Genomic DNA, 23,073 nt, shown 5'->3' with positions numbered 1-23,073 from the left:
CAACCCTCCTCACCTCCCAGTCCCACCTTCCCTCCTATCCTCCCTCCCCTGTTCCTCAGAAAAGGGGATCCCCACTTCCAGCCCACCCCAGCTCATCACGTTGCCTGAGGACTGAGTGCGTCCTCTTCCCCTGTGGCCTGGCTAGGCAGTCCTTCCTACCAGGGGGAAGTAATCAAAAGGCTGACAACAGAGTCCATGTCAGAGACAGCCCCTGCTCCCCTTGCTAGAGGCCCCACTTGAAGCCTGAGCTGTTCATCAGCTATGTCTTTCTGGGGGCCTAGGTCCAGTCCATGCATGGTCCTTGGGTGAAGCTTCAATCTTCACAAGCCCCTCTGGGGCCTGGTTAGTTGGCTCTGTTGGTCTTCTTGTGGAGTTCCTGTCTCCTCCAAGTCTGCACAGCTTTCTTAATATTCTGAAGCCTACTGAGGGCCAGCACAGTGGCTCAATGGGTAAAGGCACTTAGGAGTCAAGACTGACCTGAGTTCAGTCCCCAGAACAAGTGTGAAAAGCCAGGGGTGGTGGCACACGCGTGTGATCCCAGCATGACGGGAGGGGGAGGCTGAAGGTCCTCAGAGCCTGAAAGCTAGCTCACCTGAAGTCCTTAGCACAGCAGAGTGCTGCCTTAGCAACTCACTGAGTTCGTGAACTGAGAACCCTAGGGCCTTTAGTCCAGGTTACACCAGGCAAATGTTCCTCCTGCCGCCATTTTCCGTGATGACTGACGTGTTTTCACATGTCTCCATCTGCCTCTTTCTAAGGCACATGGCACTCGCCAGCATTCTTACTCGGCTTTTGTATGATAGCCGGGACAGGCTTTGCTCCCCTGGGGGTCGGCTCTAAGCTGTATTAGTAGATAAGAGTGGAGTGACGTGGGTTCTTTCTTCTTCTCAGTTAGGAGACATGTCTTTAAGTGACAATGCCAGCATCTGCTTGTCAAGCATCATCAAAAGGCTGGCTGCTCTGAACATCACAGAGAAGGAATACAAGGAAATCATTCACCGTACACTCCTGGAGAAACTGAGGAAAGGGCTGAAGAGCCAGACAGAGGTATTGTAACTCTTGTAATTGCGACTGTCTGCAGGTGTTTTCCCTCTTCTGCTGTTGAAAAGCCATCAGATGTAGTATAAGTAATTAAAACAGTCACCAAGCTTTTGGAGGAGGAGGTGCATGGTATTGGTGTGACTTGTATTTTATTATATGGTTTTTTTTCTTATAATGGGAGAAATGGTTTACTTAAAATATGGATGGCTTTTTCATCCATCTCATATTATCAAGGAAGCGGACGATACTTCTAAAATGATTTTATTCTCTCAATTTGATATTTGCAGAGTGTTCGACATGATTACACCCTGATCCTTTCCTGTTTGATTCAAACTTTTCCAAGCCAACTGGAATTTAAGGACTTGGTGCAGCTCACTCATTACCATGACCCAGAAATGGACTTCTTTGAGAACATGAAACACATTCAGGTGGGTGCAGCTATCTGCTTCCCACCCCCAGAACAGCGGGCCGCACGCCGCTGCCTCATTGAGAAGATGGACCTTCACAGTCCCAGAAGGGTTCAGGGCTCCTTTCCCTGGTCCGAGACCCTCAGGCAGATTTGCATCATAAGATGATCGGCTCCAGGCTAGCTCACTTGGTGGCATCACCAAATGCACGTCACAGTGATGTTGACTTTCTTCAGCTTTTCCTAAGAGCGTCGTGTCCATTTTTAGGTGCTATGGATTATATCTCTGAAAGCAGTCAGGACCCTGGTGTTTGTTCACCCGGCACATGGCCGGGGTTTCTAAACTTCCGTGGAAATAGCACTTGGGGCTGAGGCAGGGGTGGTTGAGGAGAGAGTGTGCAGTGACCACTGTGTATTTTATCTAATTGGCTAGATCCACAGACGAGCAAGAGCTCTGAAGAAACTATCCAAACAGCTCCTGGAAGGGCAGGTTGTGCTGTCTTCTAAGTCTCTTCAGAATTACATCATGCCCTATGCCATGGCTCCAATTTTTGATGAGAAAATGGTCAAGGTAAGCTACTAGCTAGAGGAAGGGTGAGCATTAGTGACCATAATAATGTCATCATCATAATTACAGCCACCTAGACCAAACCACTCTTGGCACATGGTAAATACTGTGAATTGTGAGTGTATTTTGTACTTTTATATTTACACACATGGGTCAACTACAAAAATAAAAACAAAATTCCCCTTCCTAGAAATTTCCAGATTTCTAAAATGATTTTTGGGTTTGTTTGTTTGTTTGCTTTGAGAAAGACTCTTACTTGTGTGGCCCATGTTGACCTTGAATTCTCAGTTACCCTGTCTCAGCTTCCGAGTTGCTGGCCTTACTGGGTGTGTGCTGTTTGTTTACTGGTTTTACTGCTTGTTGGTTTGTTTGTGGTCTCACTCTGTATCGCAGGCTGCCCTAGAACTCACTGTGTAGTCCAGGCTGGTCTCAGACTCAGTGATCCTACTGTTTCCAACTCCCAAGTGCTGGGACTACAGGCGCAAGCCGTCAGGCCTGGCAAGAGCCATCTTCCTTCTCTCCTTATTCCTGAGGAGGGTGGGTGTGGCCTATTGTGTTACCCAGTCTCGGGGGCCTATTGTTACAGCCCCCCTTCTCCTTCCCTAGTAGCAGAACTATGGTCACAGACCACCAAACCCAGCCTTAAATGCCAGCAAACACATCCAATCAAGAGTCTAATGGCATTGAGATACAAATGATGCGCTGCATAGTATCTTTGGACCCACTTGTGACTTACAGGTGGTATTTCTCAGGACCCTGCTGTATGTCCAGTCTGGCAGTCTGTCTGTTCCTGGGAACTGGTTTTAGATAATTTGCACTTGACATGTTTATTAATAAGGTTGGATTGAGATGATCTACACTCTTGATTTTCCATTTCTTTGGGGTTTTTGTTTTGTTTTGTTTTTTTGTTGTTTTTTTGTTTGTTTGTTTGTTTTTCGAGACAGGGTCTCTCTGTGTTAGCCTTGGCTGTTCTGGACTCACTCTGTAGACTAGGCTGGCCTCGAACTCACAGTAATCCACCTGCCTCTGCCTCCGGAGTGCTGGGATTAAAGGAGTGTGCCACCACGCCCTGCTCTTCTTTTTTCTTTTTAGTCCTTCTGTTGGTTTATCTTGGTATTTGTGATTTTCCCCCCGTTACCTTATTGATTACAGAAGTATTTCTGTCACTTGCTTTTAACTTCTATTAGCTTTAAAATACATAGTAAATATTCTTACTGCTTTATAAATAGTCTTCTGCAAAGGTCAAATAAGGGAAAAGTCCTTTATATTTGTTTACACACTTACAATTGCTGCTGTTCTTCACTGTGTCCGTTATGTGTTTATGCTGCAGCGTCTTTCTCACTGACTAATAGGACATAAGTATCCCCATCCTTAGCTGGGCTTTGGAGACTGGTGCCCTTCCTCGTGTACTGATGAATATCTCTTTAAATCAAAGCCTTTCCTCAGGCAGCCCCCTTCCCCCTTGTACTCCACCCTGCGGACTGCAGCTACCGTGCACCCACCACCTCTGTCTCTGAAACTCAGAGACCATTCGACTCTTTTGGGGGTTCTCCTCCTGTACTAGAACCCCACAGTTCTCTACACACAGTAGTACATTCAGGTCATGGCCACACCCCCTGTCCTTCCTCCTGGGAAACACTAACTTATCTTGCTGTATTTGACATCCTGAGTCCACTTTCCTAGTATATGGTTTGAAGGTGCTGAGCATTGTACTGTGTGGTTTTTTATGTTGGAAGATCTGGGTAGCAAAGAGCTCAGACTACACTTATATTCTTTAAATTGATACCATCCTTTTCTGGAGTTAGGGTGAGGAAAGGAGTAAGGACAGTTTATTTGATAAACATACACAGTGTCCAAATCAGTATTTTGTAACCGTGGTTGGTAAACTTTATTTCTGAAAGAGCAGGTAGTATTATAATTGCTTCTGTAATTGCTGATGGCCTGCTGCCTTGTAGAGTATAGCAAATTAACCTTGTGTTTTATTAGCAGTTACTTGTACTGATGCTTGTACTTGTATTGATGCTCTTGCTTTATTTTGCAGCATGAAAACATAACCATTGCTGCCACGGAAGTTATTGGAGCGATTTGCAGACACCTCTCTTGGCCAGCCTATGTCTATTACTTGAAACATTTCATCCATGTTTTGCAGGCAGGCCAGATCAATCAGAAGCTGGCTGTCAGGTATAGCAGTTTCTTTGTCTTTAAAGTGTGGCCTAACCCCTGTTTCCTGGACGGGTCTTTCTGAGGTATCCGCTTATACTCAGTGTGAGCATGGTAAATACGGTTGTATTGGTGCTGTTCTTCGACTTCCCTCTGCCTTCATACGTGATATTGCTAATCAAATGGCATTTCTATATCTTTTTTGACAGTTTGCTGGTGACAGTGTTGGAAGCATTCCATTTTGACTACAAGACTCTTGAAGAACAAATGGGAAATGTGAAGAATGAAGACAGTAAGTTTTGAAGCTTTCTTAAACAAGATTCGTATTTTATTGTGGGATAACTCATGATAATTAAGCATGGCAAAATGTACTGTTTTTTCCTCACTTTGTAGTAAGGACCACTTACTTAGTCAGGAAGAAACTGAAATGAGTGGCTTATTCCTATAAAATCTTATTTACCTGTACAGAAGACATATCTGAAGTATATAACATAAACATCTGAGCTGCTGGGTCTTTCCCTGGAAGTCTGTCTCCCTAGTGTCTGGCAGTCTGTGAGTAGCAGCAGTGAGATCCTGGGCCTGGACAGACAAAACGTTACCTCTCCACCTCAGCTACCACCATCAGGCCCACACAGAACAGCTCTCTCCCTCCTCCTTCCTCCACAACAACCTGCTCTGTGCTGTCGTGACAGATTGTGACAGAGCATCAAAAAATGCCCATCACACTGACACACAGCCTAGTTACCTACTGGACCAGCCCTCCTCTTCCTCTCACAGTCCAGGATGAGAGTGAAGAGCATCTTTGACTTATGGTCCTTTATGATGCCAAGCCAAGAGTTTTCGTTTTCTTGTTCTTAGTTCCATATGTTGGTTAAAAATGCTCAACAACAATGCAATGGTAAATGCAGGCAGTGTATTGAGCAGAGGAGCAGGATCTGCTTGTCCTGACAGGCGCCTTTCAGGTCACGCTAGTTACCTGGATTTTCCTGGGTAGGAGAAACTGCTTCAGCAGCTTAAGGTAACAGTTTCACAGCCATAAATGACAAAAGGGCTTCATAGCCAAATATATATATATTTGGTGGAATGACAAACACATTTTAGGCAATTACAGAATTTACTTCATTTCATTCTCAAATAGTTTTGTATGGTGAGCATCTCCTTCCTTCCACTGGTGAAGAATCCAAAGCCCACTGGGAGTAAGGTAGTTCACTAAGATAGTTTATTAACAGGTCCAAGCCTGGGCTTTCCTCACAGTACTTCACTGTAGTGTAGTGGCACCCACTGTGTTCTCAGGTGACCCTGCCCTGGCCAGGCCACACACCTTTATAATTGCTCGTCTCCTTGTCTCTATCCCTCCTTAGACTCTCAGCTATGAGAAAGTAAAGCCCACAGCCTTTACACTCTCAGCTCCTTCCTCAGCTATTAGTTTACCTTTCTATAATTGGAAATCGATGTTACCTATCAAGTGATAGATATCGATAGAAAAGGCAGCTTATCACAACTGCACAACCTTATCTTCATCATCCCCTCCTCTTCCTCTTTCATCTCCTCTTCCTTATTTTGAGACAGGATCTGGCAATGTAGCTCATGCTAGCCTCAAACTTGTTAATCCACCTTTCTTGCCCTCTTGCACACTACTATTTAGGTTAGGGTTACAGGTACAAACTCCATGCCCAGCTGTGACATTTCTTTACTTAAAGGTGACTTCTGTTACAGACGCAGTTGAAATGGCTGAGTTACTGGAACATGAAGCCATGGAATTGGAGCACACAGATGAGGAAGAGAAGGAAGAAGCCTGTAAGAGTTTGTCAGACAACAAGGAGCCACTGGAAGGCCCCGAGGCCGCTGATTCTGAAGGGACAGCAGCTAAGGAACAGGAGTGCATCTCCAAGTGTGTCTCTTTCCTTCCTCGGAATAAGGAAGAATTGGAAAGAACCATCAAAGCCATCCAAGGAGCCATAACTGGGGACATCCTCCCCAGGCTGCACAAGTGCCTCGCATCTGCGGTAAGGCTCGGGGCCAGCGGGTTTGTGAGCCCAGGTGCTGGTGAGCCCGTCACACTGGGATGGCTCATCCCTCAGGGATGATTGACAAGCTCGTGTGTTTCCTTTCATCTCAGCATTTCATGGTTTCTTCCCCCGTTAACCTGAGGTAGCTCCTGCTGCAGCCAGGCAGCAGGGCACCTTCATTCCTCTTTTGGTATGGCAGGCATTTGCTTTTTGTTTCTTTTTTCTTTTTTCTCTCTTTTTTTTTTTAAGAGTTGTTTATTTATTATGTATACACTCCTCTGCCTGCATGTACACTTCCATGCCATAGGACAGCATCAGATCACATTATAGATGGTTGTGAGCCACATATGGTTGCTGGGAATTAAACTCAGGACCTCTAGAAGAACAGTCAGTGTTCTTTACCTCTGAGCCATCTCTCCGGCCCAGTGTTTGTTTTTTCTATCTCCAAAGTAGATGATGAGTTTTCTAAAGAAAAGCTAATTACACATTAGACTCTATTTCCTTCTCATGCTTTTTGGCTATTTCTGTACTACTTAAATATCATCTTAGACAGACATGGTGGTCAGACAGAGAGCTCCGTCTTTGTCCTGGCTGACGGGGATAACATTTAACAGTATACGCTCATATACCCAGAGCCTTTCTTTCTTGGTATAAACATGCCTACAAACTGGGACCCATGAGTTGTAGCTAGGCTACTGCTTTGGGTTTTACATTTTATTAGCATACCCAGCCATTGTTGTGTTACAGAAGAGTTAACTAGCTTTGACAGAGACAAGCCAAGTAAGAGCACTTGCTGTGCAAGTATCAGTTCCCCCTAGGAGCCACATGGAAACCTGGAGATGGCCCTGCCATGTGTCTGTAGCACAGGGTTGTGAGGAGGTCAGGTATGGCCAGGTACAAGAACATGGCCGACACTGACTGACAGTCAGCGCAGCCCCAGGCGTGGCGTGAGACTGCCTCGAATGAGTAAGGCAGAGTAATGGAGCCAGACCTCTGCCTTCCACCTCCAGCCCCGCTTTGTGTGTACACATACACGTGAAAGGAAACCAGCAACCGCCATAATTAGAGAAATTGTCTTTCAGATGTCAAGTTAGGAGTCAAGAAAGTTCAGAGTAGCAAGCCCCAAGACCTGGGGACCAGTCACTGGCCAGGATGGGGTGAGGGAAGAGGAGACAGCCACACACGGGGTGCAGGGTTTCAGGTCTTTGTGCTCCTTATTTCACGAATTTCCCCTAAACTTTTCTGATAGACCAAAAGAGAAGAGGAGCACAAGCTGGTCAAGTCAAAGGTCGTGAATGACGAGGAAGTGGTCCGCGTCCCCCTGGCCTTTGCCATGGTTAAGCTGATGCGGTCCCTCCCACAGGAGGTTATGGAGGCAAATCTGCCCAGGTACGTTGTCACCTGACAAACAAGAGGAGAGCAGAGGACCCAGCACTTGCTCCTTTTCCTCCTGGCTTTTACATTTCTCTGTCAGCATGAGACTTGCTGCCACGCTTTGCTGTAGCTCCTAATCCTAACTGGGAATTCAGGGTCTGCATAATTAAGAGACAAGGATGGGCATATTTGTACTTGTTTCTGTGACTCAGTTATTTTTCAACTTTACATTTTCTAGTATTTTGCTGAAAGTGTGTGTCCTCCTCAAGAACAGAGCTCAGGAAATCAGAGACATTGCACGCAGCACCCTCTCCAAAATAGTGGAGGATCTGGGGGTGCACTTTCTGCAGTATGTCCTCAAAGAATTACAGACGACCCTTGTCCGTGGGTACCAGGTAAGTGCAGTGTTCGATTGCACATATATGCAGTTTGAAGGCTACAGGCCACAGTGCTTTGGGTCTGTGTTCAGTAAAACTGAGGGAGCGACCAGGCAAGAAGAGCATTCACATTTCCAGTCATAGGTAGTTTGGTGACTCACATCTCTAATCTCAGCATTGGAAAGTTGGAAAAGAGCATCAGGAAGTCAATGGCAGCCTGGGCTACATGAAACTCTGTCTCAAACTAAGCTTGCGGTTACTTGGCCTTTTCTCTTTCACATTATTTAACATTGTTTCATAATCTCTAGATCTTAATAAAGTCTTATTTATTGTTTATTTGAAGGTATTGCCAACTGAGTGAATAAGAAAGAAGATATGTACTTATGTGTGCTTAACTTGGCATAAGTATACAGTTAGTAAGGCTACCAGGCAGTGGGAAACATCGAGCAGGTGCATGGTGGTCTAACCTGGTGCAGCTCCATGTGTGAGTCTGGATGATAGCACGCAGGACGTGTGCAGACTGAAGCCACCCACATTTGCCTATAGAGCCTACGATTATTAGGATCCTCAGGTCAAGTTCAGGGAGCTTTTTGACTTGTCAGACACTCCTCCAAGAGTTCTGTACTTACCATTTCTTGCATGTCTTAACTTACTGGTGAGTAAGGAACTGTTCTGACCACAATCCCAGTATTTATTCTAGAGATCATTAATAAGTGTTTTAGCAGTATATGGAGAATTAGTATTTTACCACTTCAAGTGAAATGTAGAAACTTACTGCTCTGTGGGTGCTCTCCCCTCCCCTCTGTGTTAGATTGCTTCTGTCTTTGAGGATTGGGAACTTCATAGGGTAATGTCGTAACTTCGCTTTTAGTGGTCAGATGCATGTGGAGAAACTCAAAGGAAAGCGGTCCCACTCTAGATAGCGATTACTGCTTCTCTCTCCCTTCACCTCTGAGCTGCCAGGTGTGTCTGCCAATACTGCCTTCAATCTGAGGAGCTTCTATAGCAGGGGCGGGGCCATCAGCGGTGGGCTCTTCCTTCCTTTCTTCTGGGAGGCCTTTCTCTCACCTTCATTCCTGAAAAGGGTATCACTGCAAATATGGAGTTCCACCTTGACAAATATTTGTTTTAAAAGCATCATACCATCCTTAGTGGTGAGCTACTTGGTTCGTTCCCCTTCCGAGTACCACGGTTTTCCCTGACTGCTTTAAAGACTCGGTCTGTTTCTCAGCACTTACTACACATGTATCTGCATGCCTTTCTGTTGTAAATCACTGTAGGACCGAAGCATGCCATTGTATTTCTGAGCACGCCGCGGTCTGTGCAGAGCTGCCCTCTGTCACAGGGCCTTAATGGCTCATGGGTAACATAACTCGAGGCTGCTCTGAGCAGTAACTAACATGAACTCTAGAGCTGTGCAGCACTTCTTGGCTCTGGCCCTCGGCTCTGGTCTGTTAGTCATTTGAGTTCTGTGTGTCCTCCTAGGTGCACGTGCTGACTTTCACCGTTTACACCCTGCTGCAAGGCCTCACCAGCAAGCTGCATGTTGGGGATTTAGACTCCTGTCTACATATAATGACCGAGGTAAGATTTACAGAACGCAGCTCTGCTTCCCTCAGTGGGCGGTGGTCATTTTAGAAGTTCATAAGTAAGAAATAAGGTAGACATTAAAGATGAAAACAGAGTGTAAGACCTCACTCAGTGGTGGTGGGTACTTATGTAAAGCCCCTCCCTGAGTTTAATGCACAAGCACATGCACAAACACATACATGCACATACACACAAGGAACTTACTGTCTGTATGATTTAAATTAGCAGAAGTTGGAAAAGCTGCAGCTTCGTTGCATTGGGCATCTGTCCTTGCTGAAGTTAGATAGTTTAAATGGCTCAGGAGGTAGGATTAGAAATAGAGGAAACTTGACACATAACCTTTGGTTTACTTATTTTTAGAATGTGGATTCTAATTAGGTTGCGAGTGTTAAGAACTTGCGGGTCTTGGCACGTTGCTCCGTGTTTTGTTTTTCGGTGTTTCTGAGCTGGTTTCTAAGTGCGTTGAACATGGTGAGGTCTGTCTGTGTCCCTCTTGCATTTCCGTCCACTCTAACTCACTTTAACTGCCATCACAGACTTCTGTCTTGGCGTGCCTTGCTGTGTGCTCATCCGTGCCATTTGCCCTTTCTTTCAAAGATCTTTAACCATGAATTGTTTGGTGCCCTTGCTGAGGAAAAGGAAGTCAAGCAGATTCTGTCCAAAGTCATGGAGGCTCGAAGGAGCAAGAGTTACGATTCTTACGAAATCCTGGGCAAGTTTGTCGGAAAAGAGCAGGTTACAAAACTTATTCTTCCACTAAAAGAGGTAAGGACCTGAGTGAGATTCGGGAGTACCCAACATTATGGTATCTGAGTTCCTGAAAGAGTCTTACGGGGTGAAGACTGTGGTCACCCATGATTGCCTTTTGTGATAAAGGAGCAGACAAGTACCATATGGGTACTGCGTTGCAGTCTTGCCTTAGGTGCTACAATCTGGGAACCCCGGTCCCTGATACAGACAGGATGTGAAAGGAAAGGCAATAACAGTTGTAGTGTGAGTGAGTTTTCCACCTGTGTCTTCGGAGTAGGACAGCTCCCATAATGCCAAGCGGAAGAATGAGCCCTTTGTTGTTCTAAACATGGGGGCTGAGGAGATGGCTCCTTGGTTAAGAGCACTGGCTACTCTTCCAGAGGACCTAGGTTCAGTGTGCAACACCCACATAGCAGCTCATAGCCATCTACAACTCCTGGTCCAATCTATATGACACCTTATTCTGACCTCTGAAGAACGCACAAGCATGCGTACAGGCAAAACACTCCTACACATAAAATAAAGATAAATAAAAAGGCTGTGAATGCTGCTACAGGTAGAAAATTGAGGCTTGGGAGGTAGAAAGGAACATGGTTACAGACACTTGGGATTTAGTTCTAGCTCTGATCCAAAGCTGACGTGTTTCCCACTGTCTTTTTTGCCCCACAGATAAAAGGGACTCTAGTTTACCCACGCTGTCTTACTATTTTCCATGCCATTTAAGTGATGACATTTAATAATGTTAACAATTCACTTTAGTACAGCTTTATATACAGAGGCTAGAGCCAGAAGTGCTTTCTAGTTCACAAGTTACTCTCATTTCCAAATGTCTTCGTGGTGGGGAAACCTGTTCCTGGAGTTTTATCACACAGCTTTATCTGCTGCCGACCTGAGACTGTCGGGTATATTTTGGGTGGGAGGGGTCTCTCGCAATGGAGTGCTGAGTATTTGCCTGAGGCTGATGGTCCCAGGTCCCCATTCAGTTCCTTTGCGTTTGTCCCAAAGCCTGCCCACTGCGGCCCTTAGTCTACATGGTTTTTAAATAGCAACTATGCATTTTATTGACTAGCGTTCGTGCCTGCCAGTCACCCCTTCAGTGCACTTGGCAGATAACACCTGCAGCACTGTGCCCTGATCCTAACCATCAGGGATGGAAGGAATCCAGGAGCACTGAAAGTGTCTCCAGAGTTGAGGCTGCTAAAAAAAAACACAGCTGTTCCCTCAAAAAGAATGCAAGATTTTATACTCTTAAATTTTCTGAAGCCAAATGAGTGACAGTAATATGAATCCATGCTACCCCAAATACCCTGTTCCAACATGGTAACAGATTATAAAGTTTTTATAGTAGCAGAAGAAACAAAGTCATAAATCAAGGCATTCCTAAGATACATTGTATAAACACTGGGTAGGTCAGTTACAATAGAGCAGAGTATCTGTAGTAATCCCGTGGTGTCTTCTGAAGACATTCTTAGCCTTGGCTTGCTGCAAGCAGGAGGCCTGTCTGTATATTCCCTTACGGGTTACTAGATAGCCACAAGGCTGTTGGGTCAGACACTGGGGTGTGTGGTGCATGGTCATTTATGGGCTAAAGATAGCCTGCGATGCTTTGGGTTTGGTCCTGCAATATTCCAGCTATCCACAATCACTGGGGACTTAATTATTCAGTCAGCCTTGTAGACTCTTTTCTCCTGGAAACTTCAGTTCCAAGTTTACTTTATATGTCATATCTATCTAAAGATGTAGTACTATACATTTTCTAATTAGAAAAAGAACACACTAGGTAGCAAATATGTGGATTAGCCATACAACACATGAAATTATGGCTCTGTTTATCAGCATGACATTCTGTGTTTGCCAACTTAGATCCTACAAAATACCACAAGTTTAAAACTTGCCCGGAAAGTTCATGAAACCTTACGCCGAATTATAGCAGGCTTGATTGTGAATCCAGACATGACAGCTGACTCTATCCTACTGCTCAGTTACGGTTTGGTCAATGAAAATCTGCCACTGCTAACTGAAAAGGAAAAGTAAGTTTTGGGGGGAAACCTTAAGCTAAACCATCCGTCTTATGAGCCCTTTATTTCTTTTTTATTTTTATTTTATTTATTTATTTTGTTTGTTTGTTTTAACTTCTCCCTGGCTGTCCTGGTGTCACTCTGTAGACCAGGCTGGCCTCGAACTCACAGAGATCCACTTGCCTCTGTCTCCCAAGTACTGGGATTAAAGGCATGTCCCACCACCTCCCTGCTGTGAGCCCTTCTTTCTGATGAGCCCTTCAGTCATCATCTCTTAAGTGCGCTAATTTAGTAATCTGATGCAGTGCAAAGCAAAATGAAGCTGAGCACACCAGTGGATGCCTGTAGTCCCCGTGCTGGGGAGGCGAGGCATGAGCATTGTGAGTTTGCTGGCAGCATAATTCTCCTTAGCTTTGTGCTAAGTTTGGGCTGAGAACCTTCCTAGTGTTCATTTCAATATAAGATGGACTTTTTTTGTCCCATGTAGTGGCATATCTCTTTAGTCCCAGGTCTTGGGAAGTAGAGGCAGGGGATCTCTTGAGTTCAAGTCCAGCCTGGGCTACATACAGTGAGTTACAGGACAGCCAAGCTACACAGTGAGACTTTTTCTGAGAAAGTATAAAATAAAATAAATTTAGAAAGATTGTTTTTCTCATGGTGAGATGGCTGTGAATGCCAGCAGCCAGTTATGTTCATGTCACTCTCTGACACCTGCTCTGAATATTTACTGAAGGGAAGGATAACGGAGAAATCCTCTGAAAACACCTCGTGCACGTTCTGTGGGTTCAGCTCTGTGGTGTAAAGAGAGACCGCTTGGTATTTATTTTCAGATTGCAGCCCTAAGCAGTGTCCTCTTGCCGTCATCTTCACCCCATGCATGCCTTAGTTTGACCTCTCGTACTAGGAACTATAAGCAGGGTCCTCTTTGCCATCATCTTTACTTCGATGCATGCCTTGGTGTGAGCTCTTGTACTAGGAACTGCTGTGACTAGGATCAGCAGCACCATCATCTGCAGAGAGAGGGGAGGCAAAGGAGACACTTTGATCTTTTTAAAACCTGCTTTATTTGGGGTTCTTAAGCCTCTCTCCTCCCTTCTCTACCACAGTCCCTTCCAACCCCAGGTAGGAGAGAAGAAGGTTAGTGGGGAGAAGGGGTGTAGTTCTCTTTGGCTGCTTCCTGCTGTTGAGGGCTGCCAGCGTCTCTGGGGCAGTACCAATCTCAGCCACCGGGATATCCAGCCAGCAGCAGCAAACCCAACAGCAGCCTTCTCCTCCTCCCCAGCCGTCTCCTCTAAGTGTTCTACTCACAGCCCTCCTTCCCCTCTCTCTCCCTCTCTCTCTGGGCTCTTGTATTTTTTACCAACTGTATTTTTTACCACACCTCTGCACAAGGCAGTTTCCTATTAACAAAAATCATGCACTATGGACAAACTGGAGCAGCCCTCTATCCCACACCTGGGATTAAAACAAAAACGTGTTTATATGCCCTAACTTGGCTTTTATTTTTTATTTATTTATTTTTCTTCTGAGACAGAGTTTCTCTGTGTAGCCTTGGCTGTCCTGGAGCCCCTTTGTAGACCAGGCTGACCTCAAACTCACATCTGTCTTCCTGCCTCTGCCTCCCAAGTGCTGGGATTAAAGGCGTGGGCCGCCACCACCTGGCTCATAACTGAGTTTTTAAAGAAACCAAAACTTGCACAACACCCATCAGTGCTGCTCACACCTCCATGAGGCCTCTGAAGCTGATGACAGTGCTCTTTTCTTTCTCTCCATTGTGGCTGGTTGATAGAAAGCCAGCAGCTCCTGTGCCTGACGCTCGACTGCCACCCCAGAGCTGCCTTCTGCTCCCCCCAACTCCGGTTCGAGGTGGGCCAAAGGCTGTGGTGAGCAAGAAGACCAACATGCACATATTCATTGAGTCCGGGCTTCGGGTAAGAATTCTTCTTACAGCTTGTTTCCGTTCACCTCCTGCGCAAATGCAGCACCCAAGCTTACTTACAGAACCGTTTCAGGGTGCATCTGTTAAGTTACTACTTGCCTCTACCAGTACTTGAGTACTGCACCCCTCTGGCTGGCCTGGATCTCCATGTTGCCCAGGCTGGCCTCAGACTTTGAAACAATCCGCCTGCCTCTGCATGCTGAGTGCTGGGATTACAGGCGTGTGCCACCATTCTTGGCTTCTTTGATGATACAGTTGTCTTGGGGTTACTGTTCTGACGTAATATTTATACAGTTTCATATATTTTTCTTTTTCGGTAATGAGATTTTTTTTTTAATCTGGTCATCTTTAGTTCCTGTGACTTACATTTTTTTTTCCTGATCCTTTTGGGCTACAAGGCTATATCCAGGCTCCTGCTATACCATCCCAACATGCATTGCGGTGAGCCTAGCCTCCCTTCAGCTCTGGGTCTGTTCCTAGCTGAGAGCCCTCAGTACAGGCAGCAGGTCTGTCCTCGTCATTGCTGTGCCCTGTGCATGAAGCCCGTGCCTGGAATCCCAGCAGATGTGGATACCATCTCAGCTGCAGGCTCAGTTCCCACAGCGCGGCTTTCTGAGGGTCCTGTCTTAGATTTCTTCATTTTCTTTTCTTATTTTGTATAGAGAAATCTTGAAAAGCCGTACTCACTCACCTAGTATTACAGAGAAATAATGTGAAATGTCTTCTTCAAACCTTTCAGCTGCTGCACCTGAGTCTAAAGACTTCCAAGATCAAGTCTTCTAGTGAGCATGTGCTGGAAATGTTGGACCCTTTCGTGTCAGTCCTGATAAACTGCCTGGGAGCCAGGGATGTGAAGGTGAGTGCGGTCCATGTTAGAGTAGCTGCTCCGGCACCCGGGCTGCTCTGTGTGGAACACTGAAATATACTCAGGAACTTAGGTTTGCTCCTTTATGAAGGGATGTTGACACAAACCATCACTGTCCACATCATTGAAAATAACTTGGGGGGCCAGGTGTGGTGGCACACGCCTTTAAACCCAGCAGCTGGGAGGCAGAGGCAGGCAGATCACTGAGTTCAAGGCCAGCCTGGTCTACAAAACAAGTCCAGGACAGCCAGGGCTACACAGAGAAACCCTGTCTCGAAAAACCAAAAAAAAGAAAAGAAAAGAACTTGGTGGGTTGTGAGGGGGATGGAGGGCCCCAGAAAGAAGGCTCAGCAAGAAAGTTCATGTTGTGTGATCACCAGGGCCTGAGGTTGGCTCCCAGCATGCACATAAAGGGCTGCACCACACACACAGTCAGTCCCGCTTACATGGCCCTTAACATCTTTGAAAGTCCTTCTAGTATGTTATCTAATTTGATTCTCAGAGACATCTTCAGGGGTGTTCAAGCCAGTGATCTTCATCTTCATCTTCATCATGGCCATCATTGTCATTGTCCTAAGGAGCTCATCTCCAACCCTGCAAATTCTAAGGCAGGGTTTTCTTCTTAAAGATTTACTTTATTCTCTTTTGGTTTTTCCAGACAGGATTTCTCTGTGTAGCTCCAGCTGTCCTGGAACTCACTTTGTAGACCAGGTGGCCTTAAACTCACAGAGATCCACTTGCCTCTGCCTCCCTAGTACTGGGATTAAAAGCATGCGCCACCATTGCCTGGCTGATTTACTTTATTCTTATTTATGTGTATAAGTGCCTGCATCTGGGTGCCCATGGAAGCCAGAACAGAGGATCAGGTCCCCTGAAATGCTGCAATTACAGGGGTAGCGAGCCATGCGATGTGGATGCTGGGAAACAAATATGGCTCCTCTGAAGGAACAGCAAACTCTCAAGCCCCAGACTTTTTTTTAATGAACCTAGAACTTTATGCACCCTAGACAAGCCAGGTACCACTGAGCTGTATTCCCAGCCCAAGACAGGTTTTAATGAGGAAGCGTGATCCAGGTGATGAACCTCTCAGACCCCAGAACCGTCATCTCCTACTTTGCATGTTACCTGCTTCACACACGAAGATGCTAGGGATCTGGATACAGCTCCAGGGTCACATGGGCCGTCACTTAGAAAGCCCAGATCCAGGCTGGCCTCAAATTCAAGAGCTCTCTGCCTCGGCCTCCCAAGTGCTGGGATTACAGGCATGAGCCACCACGCCTGGCTATCTTTGCATTTGTAATGCCCAATAGTTTTTGAGGACAGTAAATCAGTAGTAAAACATAGACCTAGCATATGAAGGGCCCTGGATTTGATCCTAGGACTTCAAAAAAAGGACAGTGACAGCAGTGCTAGTGACACCCAGTAGAGTGCTGCGTATATAGAACACAAACTTAGTGCAGATGGCCTCCATTGAAATGCCATTCTAGAAATTTAAAAAGCTGTTTTAAATTAATTGTTAAGAAAAATATCCTAGGGCTGGAGAGATGGCTCAGTGGTTAAGAACCCTGTCTGTTCTTCCAAAGGTCCTGAGTTCAATTCCCAACAACCACCTATACTGAGATCTGGTACCTTCTTCTGGTGTGCAAGCTTACAATGCATGCAAAACACTGTATAAATAATAAATAAATCTTTAAAAAAATATATCCTAGCCGGATATGGTGGTGCACGCCTTTAATCCCAGTACTCGGGAGGCAGAGACAGGCAGATCGCTGTGAATTCAAGGTCAGCCTGGTCTACAAAGCAAGTCCAGGACAGCCAAGGCTACACAGAGAAATCCTGTCGCAGGAAAAACAAAGAAAGAAAGAAAAAGAAAAAGGTCCTGAAATTGTCCAGTCTTATCCAGGTGTGTAAGAACATGGTACTCAAGTAGCTTTTGTTTTTACTGATCTGCCTCCACCTGCCATGATAGGGAGTCATTTCTTCTATAGCAAGGCATAAGTGACTTGACTGGAGAGGCAGCTCAGTGGTTGAGAGCCCTGCTCTTGCAGAGGATCCAGGTTCCGTTCCCAGCACCCACATGGCTCACAACCAGCTGTGACCGCAGCTCCAGAGGGTCTGATGCCCTCTTCACTTAGACACATAAAATAGTCTAAGAAACTTTTTTTTTTTTTAAGAAATATACTCTGTGCATAGTTCTCCCAAAGTAAGTTCGGCAGCCTGTCACCTATTCATCTCACCTACTTGCCTGCGTCCTGACTGAGCCTCACATCCTGTCTTCTCAGGTGATCACGGGTGCTTTGCAGTGCCTCATCTGGGTCTTGCGGTTCCCTCTGCCTTCCATCGAAACCAAAGCACAGCAGCTGACGAAGCAGCTTTTCCTCCTGCTGAAGAACTATGCAAGACTCGGGGCTGCCCGGGGCCAGAACTTCCACCTGGTGGTCAATTGTTTCAAGGTGAGAAAATACAGTTCCAGTTAGAGCCAGGACCGGAATCCACACCACATCTCAGATTTGCCTCCTAGTTAACTGTTGTGAAGGCTTTTCAGTTCATTAGACCCTTGGCTTTGGGGTAGCTGCTGTTAATGTCACTGTTCTGACTTACAGTGTGTGACCATCGTTGTAAAGAAAATCAAGACTCATCAGATAACTGAGAAGCAACTGCAGGTTCTCCTGGCGTACGCTGAGGAAGACATCTATGATACTACCAGACAAGCCACTGCCTTCGGTCTTCTGAAGGTATCATGTTGCTAGAATAACGTGGAGCACACTGTTTAACTTCTGAAATTAAGTCATTGATGAAGGTTATTATTTTGGTAGTCAGATATAAGCTAATATAGTATTTTTTTAAAGAATTATTTGTTCATGTATATGGGTATTTTTTCTGCATGTATATCTGCCCATTAGAAGAGGACATTGGATCCCATGGGACCACAGTTATAGATGGTTGTGAGCCACTATGTGGGTGCTGGAAATTGAACTCAAGACTCTGGAACAACAGCCAGTGCTTTTAACCACAGAACCATGTCTCCAGCCCCAATATAGTATTTAAACGTGAGGTAACCTTCTCAGGGGAGCTGCAGATTGTTTCTCAATGGTAAAACACTGGAGTGTGAAAAGCCCTGGGTGTAATCCCTAGCATTGTGTGTGCATGCATACACACACACATTTATTTTTACCCAAGCCCAGGGAGCTCTGCACAAATTTAGGTACTCTAGCTTATTATATTGAAAGGTCTTTTGTTCTTAATTTGATGAACTACTATATAATATAAAGTTTCTCATTTTAATCCTTTTTAAGTATACATTGTTTCTTTTGGTTATTTTTATTGTTGTTTGAAAATTGCCTGTGACCACTTTAACATCATGCCTTCTTATTTCCATCTGTGCATGAAATTTGTATGTCTTTCCCTTTATATTTTAGGCTATTTTATCAAGAAAATTATTGGTCCCAGAAATTGATGATATCATGCGGAAAGTATCCAAGTTGGCAATTTCTGCACAAAACGAACCTGCCAGGGTCCAGTGCAGACAGGTGCGTGGAGAGAACTTATTTTTGTAGTAAATGACAGGCCACTCGCTGCCAGCTTTGGCTTTTCTAGTTAGAGAGGTCACACTTGGACTGGATTCCAGAGGCTCTTTGTGTGATATTGCTGTGTTCTGAGGCCCAGGCCACTAGGGCAGAAGGCAGGAAGGCCTTCCTGAGGATTGCCAGGTGAGCTGAAACCTGGCAGAGACTAAGGTGCAACCCTCCAGGTGAGGGAGCAGTAGGTGCCCTCCGAAAGTAACCTTTAGGGTGAGCAAGAGCTCAGCTTACTTCAGAGCAAAGCATGGGTGGCTAGGCCGCCCCTTGTGCTGTGCTTAAAGATGAAGGACTTTGGGCTAGTGAGAGAGCTCAGCGTGTAAAGGAGCTGCCTGCCAAGTCTGATGGCTTGTGTTCCATCCCCAGAACCAACTCCTGCAAGTCATCCTTTGACCTCTACACACATACTATATGACACAACACCTACACACACTCAAACAGTAGATAGATGATAGATAGATAGATAGATAGATAGATAGATAGATAGATAGATAGATAGATGATAGATAGACAGACAGACAGACAGACAGATAGATTAGATAAGATAAAAAATTTTGTTTTAAGAGTAGTATACAGTCATTGTAGTCCTTAGGCAGCAGATGGCATGATTACATTTGCTTGTACATCTGTCCGTCTCTAACCGTAGGAGCACATTTACCATAAGCAAGGGGTGAGTGGCAGAGTTGTAGTTTGTGTGGTTTTAGGCTGCTGAGGAGGCCAGGTGGGAAAAGATGAAGCGAATCCCTAGAAACAGAGAACTCTTTGACCACAGAGTGGAGGGGCAGCCGCTATCAACTACTAACGTGTGCCCAGGCCTTGGCATCCAAGGTCTCTGGTCTTCACTTTGGCTTGTGATCTGCCTGAGATATAGGGAGTCAGTTCTTCTATACCAAGAAATAGGGCCTTGCGCTTTGAAGATAGGAATTCTAAAGTACACAGCACATTATTTATTCACCTCAACAACTTATAGTCCACACAGCCTCGTGGAGGCATCTAGCATCTCTCTTAGCATTCGGGAGACAGCAGACTCCGGAAGCCTAAGGCCAGGCCTCCATTCTCACTGTGGATTTAACTGAGTACTCATGCTTTAAAGGCGAAGCCTAGCAGGCTAGATAGCTTAGCAAGCGAAAGCATTTGCTGCCAACCCAATGGTCTGAGTTTGATCCCTGGGAGCCACGTGATAGAAGGAAAGAACTCTCACAGGTTGGCCTCCTGCCTCCGTGCATGTGCACACGCGCACACACTAAATAGGTATTCTTTTTAAAAACAAATTAAGGTTTGGACCAGTAAATTACTTACTCTGTTTGTGCTGCCATGTAAGGAAGCGAAAAAGAACTAAGCAAGGATTGATGGTGCTGGTCCGCAGGTGGTGCAGGTAAGTGCAGTAGTCAGAGAAGCTTCAGGTGTGCGGGCTTAGGTTTGGAGCTTTGACCATGCGGTGTTGGCAGGACCTTGGTGAGTGACGTGGCGACAGGAAGGGGCACAGATGTAAGCTTGGTAGACAGGTTAATCTGGGGTTGCCTGGAAATCCTGACTTCTTCAGTTTATCTCTCTTGTGAGCCCCAGACAGACCTTAGCAGACAGGAACCCTGGAGAATCCTCAGTGGTAGGCTGCAAGCCCGGGCAGAGCCCTGCGTCACTCTCCTGCCTCATAAGGAAACAAGGGGAGGGGAGCAGGGCCTCCGGCGGGTCAGCCGGGATCCACATAATCGGCGTGTGCTTTGTTCCTAGGTTTTCCTGAAATACATTCTTGACTATCCCCTCGGCGACAAATTGAGACCAAACCTGGAATTCATGCTCGCTCAACTGAAGTAAGCGCAACCGTGAGCTCTGGGAGCAGAGGGGCGGTTTCTTCCTTGACTTCAGTGTGGTGGTTGTCTTGAAGGGCAGCCTAAGTGTGGTGCCGGTTTCTCCGTGGCAGCTGCACTGTTGCTCTTGGCTTCCGTGGTGCTTCTGTAAGATGCTTTCCACTCAGTCTGGTCAGAGTCTACTTGGGAGAATGTTGGAAGCCCAAGAGCATTATATCTAAACCTGCAGGGCCACTGGCCGGATGCGTGCAGTCACTGACATGAAGGGAGTGGACACAGGCTGACAAACGGATACATCTAAAATATAACTAATCACAAAATACTGAGTCTGCCTAACATTCTTGCCCTAGTTACGAACACGAGACTGGAAGGGAATCCACCTTGGAAATGATCGCCTACCTTTTTGACACCTTCCCTCAGGTACCGTTTCCCCGTGGGCCCCGGAAGCCCTGGCTCTTCCTTGTCACACACCATGGCAGTTCCGTTGTGGGTGTTCTCACCGGTGCCTGTTTTGCCGTAGGGACTCCTCCATGACAACTGCGGGATGTTCTTCATCCCTCTTTGCCTGATGATGGTCAACGATGACTCGGCTATGTGCAAAAGGATGGCGTCCGTGGCGATCAAGTCGTTACTCAGCAAGGTCAGCCTTGAAAAGAGAGACTGGCTGTTCCGTCTGGTTACCTCCTGGTTTGAAGCAAAGAAGGTTAGTGTTGCTTTTGGTCAAAGTTCGGTGACATGTCCTAGCTTTGGTCCATAACATATATAAGAACACATGCTAGATTTCCTGTTGCAACGGCATATCCCAGATAGCCCACTGGTATACGATTCTGCAAATAGTATGCTCTTAAAGTTGCACAGAGTATAAAAGCTGCAGAAAATCAGCTGTTATGTGTGTTCACAGCACACTGCAGCGTGAGGGCCTGACACTTCCGGCCTCCAGATTTGCCCTTCAGTTTCTGAGTATATTTTCATTATTCTTCCCACTCAAACTGTCACCTTCCCCGCTGGTCCGTCTTTTATTGAGTTCCACTAGGATTTGATTCATTTTCTTCTCTTTTTTGAAAATTACAGTTTTCTCTATACTTGGTTTGGTTCACCCTCCAGCCCCCGCGGCCCCCGTCTGACTTGGATCTTTTCCCCCATAGCTCCCCTTTCTGCTGTCAGGTTTTATCATCCTCCCTGTCCCTCTGCCTTAACCTTTTTTCCTCTCGCGGGCCCTTTTCTCGTTTCCTCTCATCCATACACACCTACTTCCAGATAAGTATACAAATGTACAGCAAGGATCCGCAATACTTATCACCTCTGGTGTGGACAATACCTTCCCGCCTTTCTGTAATCCTACATCATCTTGTGATGCATTTTTCTTTTTCTTTTCTTTTTTTTTTTTTGGTAGCGATTAAACAAGCAGCTCGCTGCCCTGACCTGTGGCTTGTTTGTGGAAAGTGAAGGAGTTGATTTTGAGAGAAGGTTTGGAACTCTTCTTCCTGTGATCGAAAAGGAAATTGATCCTGAAAACTTCAAAGACGTAAGTAATTTGCTAGGGACTAAAACTTGGGAAATGTTTACTAAAGAAAGCACTTGGGTTGAGTTGGTGTAGCTAGTGCTGTATTTAAACATGCTGTTTTTGTTAGTAAGAGCAAAAATTCTGTGCAGCTGGAGCTTTTTAAAATGGGGCCTCAGCTGAAGGGAGTATTCCAGTGATAAGAGGGCTTATTCAGCATGCCCAAGCCCCAGCATCACTGAAACAAGCAAGGGGCAGCCTGTTGTGGTGATGCACACCCATGATTCCAAGGGGCAGCCTGTCTTGGTAATACACACCCATAATCCCAAGCCCTTGAGAGCCTGAAGCAGGAGAATTAGGAGTTTGACGACAGCTTGATATACACAGTGAGATACTATCTGAAAAGTAAGTAGGAGTGAAAATAAGCTATCTTCCACGGTGTGTGAAGATCAGAGACCCTCAGCGAGGGCTTCGTGCTCCACAGGGGACATCTGTCAATATCCAGAAACATTTCTGCTTCTCACAGCCGGGGTGGACTTGCGCCAGCTCTGTGGTAGAGGCTGGATAATGACTGTTGCTGAGGTTGGAAAGCATGGCAGAGGCTTGCCTGCTGGAGAGGTGTGCGCACTGGGTGCCTCCAGGGCATTGTGTTAACTCAAGTGCCTTCCCCGTGTGTTTAGATCCTAGAGGAAGCGGAAGAAAAGGCTGCAGATCGCCTGCTGTTTGGTTTTCTCACACTGATAAGTAAACTCATCAAGGAATGCAATTTTATTCACTTTACCAAGCCCTCCGAGACTTTGAATAAAATCTGGAGTAAGTATTTTATTTAAGCTAACGACATTGCTGCTGCTGGATTATGAGCTAAGAATTGTGTTTAGGGAGCTTGTTGGTGAAGAGGAGTAGAGAGGGTGAGGGCATAGGAGATAGTGAGGGTGGAAGTAAAAATAAATAATGAAAAATTTCAAAGCGTTATCCCTTATGTTTATCGTTTGCAACGTGGTTTGAGATACACACACGCAGTCTGTTTCCAGCACCTCACCACAGGACGGCTCAGTAGATGCCTTTTCAGTGGTCATAGAAGTGCACCCC

The 23,073-nt window shown here is 45.8% G+C and overlaps 1 protein-coding gene and 1 pseudogene across 2 annotated transcripts in view; both read left to right on the top strand.

Moving 5' to 3' along the window:
• LOC311604996 (large ribosomal subunit protein eL29-like) overlaps nt 1-23,073 on the top strand; it is a 213,119-nt pseudogene that overhangs the window by 151,903 nt on the left and 38,143 nt on the right. The gene's annotated exons all lie outside the window — the stretch shown is intronic.
• UTP20 (UTP20 small subunit processome component) overlaps nt 1-23,073 on the top strand; it is an 86,961-nt gene that overhangs the window by 57,801 nt on the left and 6,087 nt on the right. Inside the window, exons 36-56 of the mRNA XM_084795271.1 lie at nt 892-1,047; nt 1,329-1,469; nt 1,881-2,018; nt 4,057-4,196; nt 4,385-4,467; nt 5,892-6,181; nt 7,434-7,573; nt 7,797-7,953; nt 9,421-9,519; nt 10,123-10,290; nt 12,139-12,305; nt 14,083-14,224; nt 14,972-15,088; nt 17,380-17,550; nt 17,701-17,832; nt 18,517-18,627; nt 20,407-20,486; nt 20,834-20,903; nt 21,004-21,186; nt 21,877-22,008; nt 22,665-22,797. Coding sequence (XP_084651397.1) covers nt 892-1,047; nt 1,329-1,469; nt 1,881-2,018; nt 4,057-4,196; nt 4,385-4,467; nt 5,892-6,181; nt 7,434-7,573; nt 7,797-7,953; nt 9,421-9,519; nt 10,123-10,290; nt 12,139-12,305; nt 14,083-14,224; nt 14,972-15,088; nt 17,380-17,550; nt 17,701-17,832; nt 18,517-18,627; nt 20,407-20,486; nt 20,834-20,903; nt 21,004-21,186; nt 21,877-22,008; nt 22,665-22,797 — 2,950 coding nt within the window. The remainder of the gene's footprint in view (nt 1-891; nt 1,048-1,328; nt 1,470-1,880; nt 2,019-4,056; nt 4,197-4,384; nt 4,468-5,891; nt 6,182-7,433; nt 7,574-7,796; nt 7,954-9,420; nt 9,520-10,122; nt 10,291-12,138; nt 12,306-14,082; nt 14,225-14,971; nt 15,089-17,379; nt 17,551-17,700; nt 17,833-18,516; nt 18,628-20,406; nt 20,487-20,833; nt 20,904-21,003; nt 21,187-21,876; nt 22,009-22,664; nt 22,798-23,073) is intronic.

Source organism: Acomys minous (assembly GCF_964271855.1).
Source record: "Acomys minous genome assembly, chromosome: 9".
Lineage (NCBI taxonomy): Eukaryota > Metazoa > Chordata > Mammalia > Rodentia > Muridae > Acomys > Acomys minous.
Note: the sequence above shows the minus strand (reverse complement) of the source record. Positions and strands in the feature narration are given on the sequence as shown.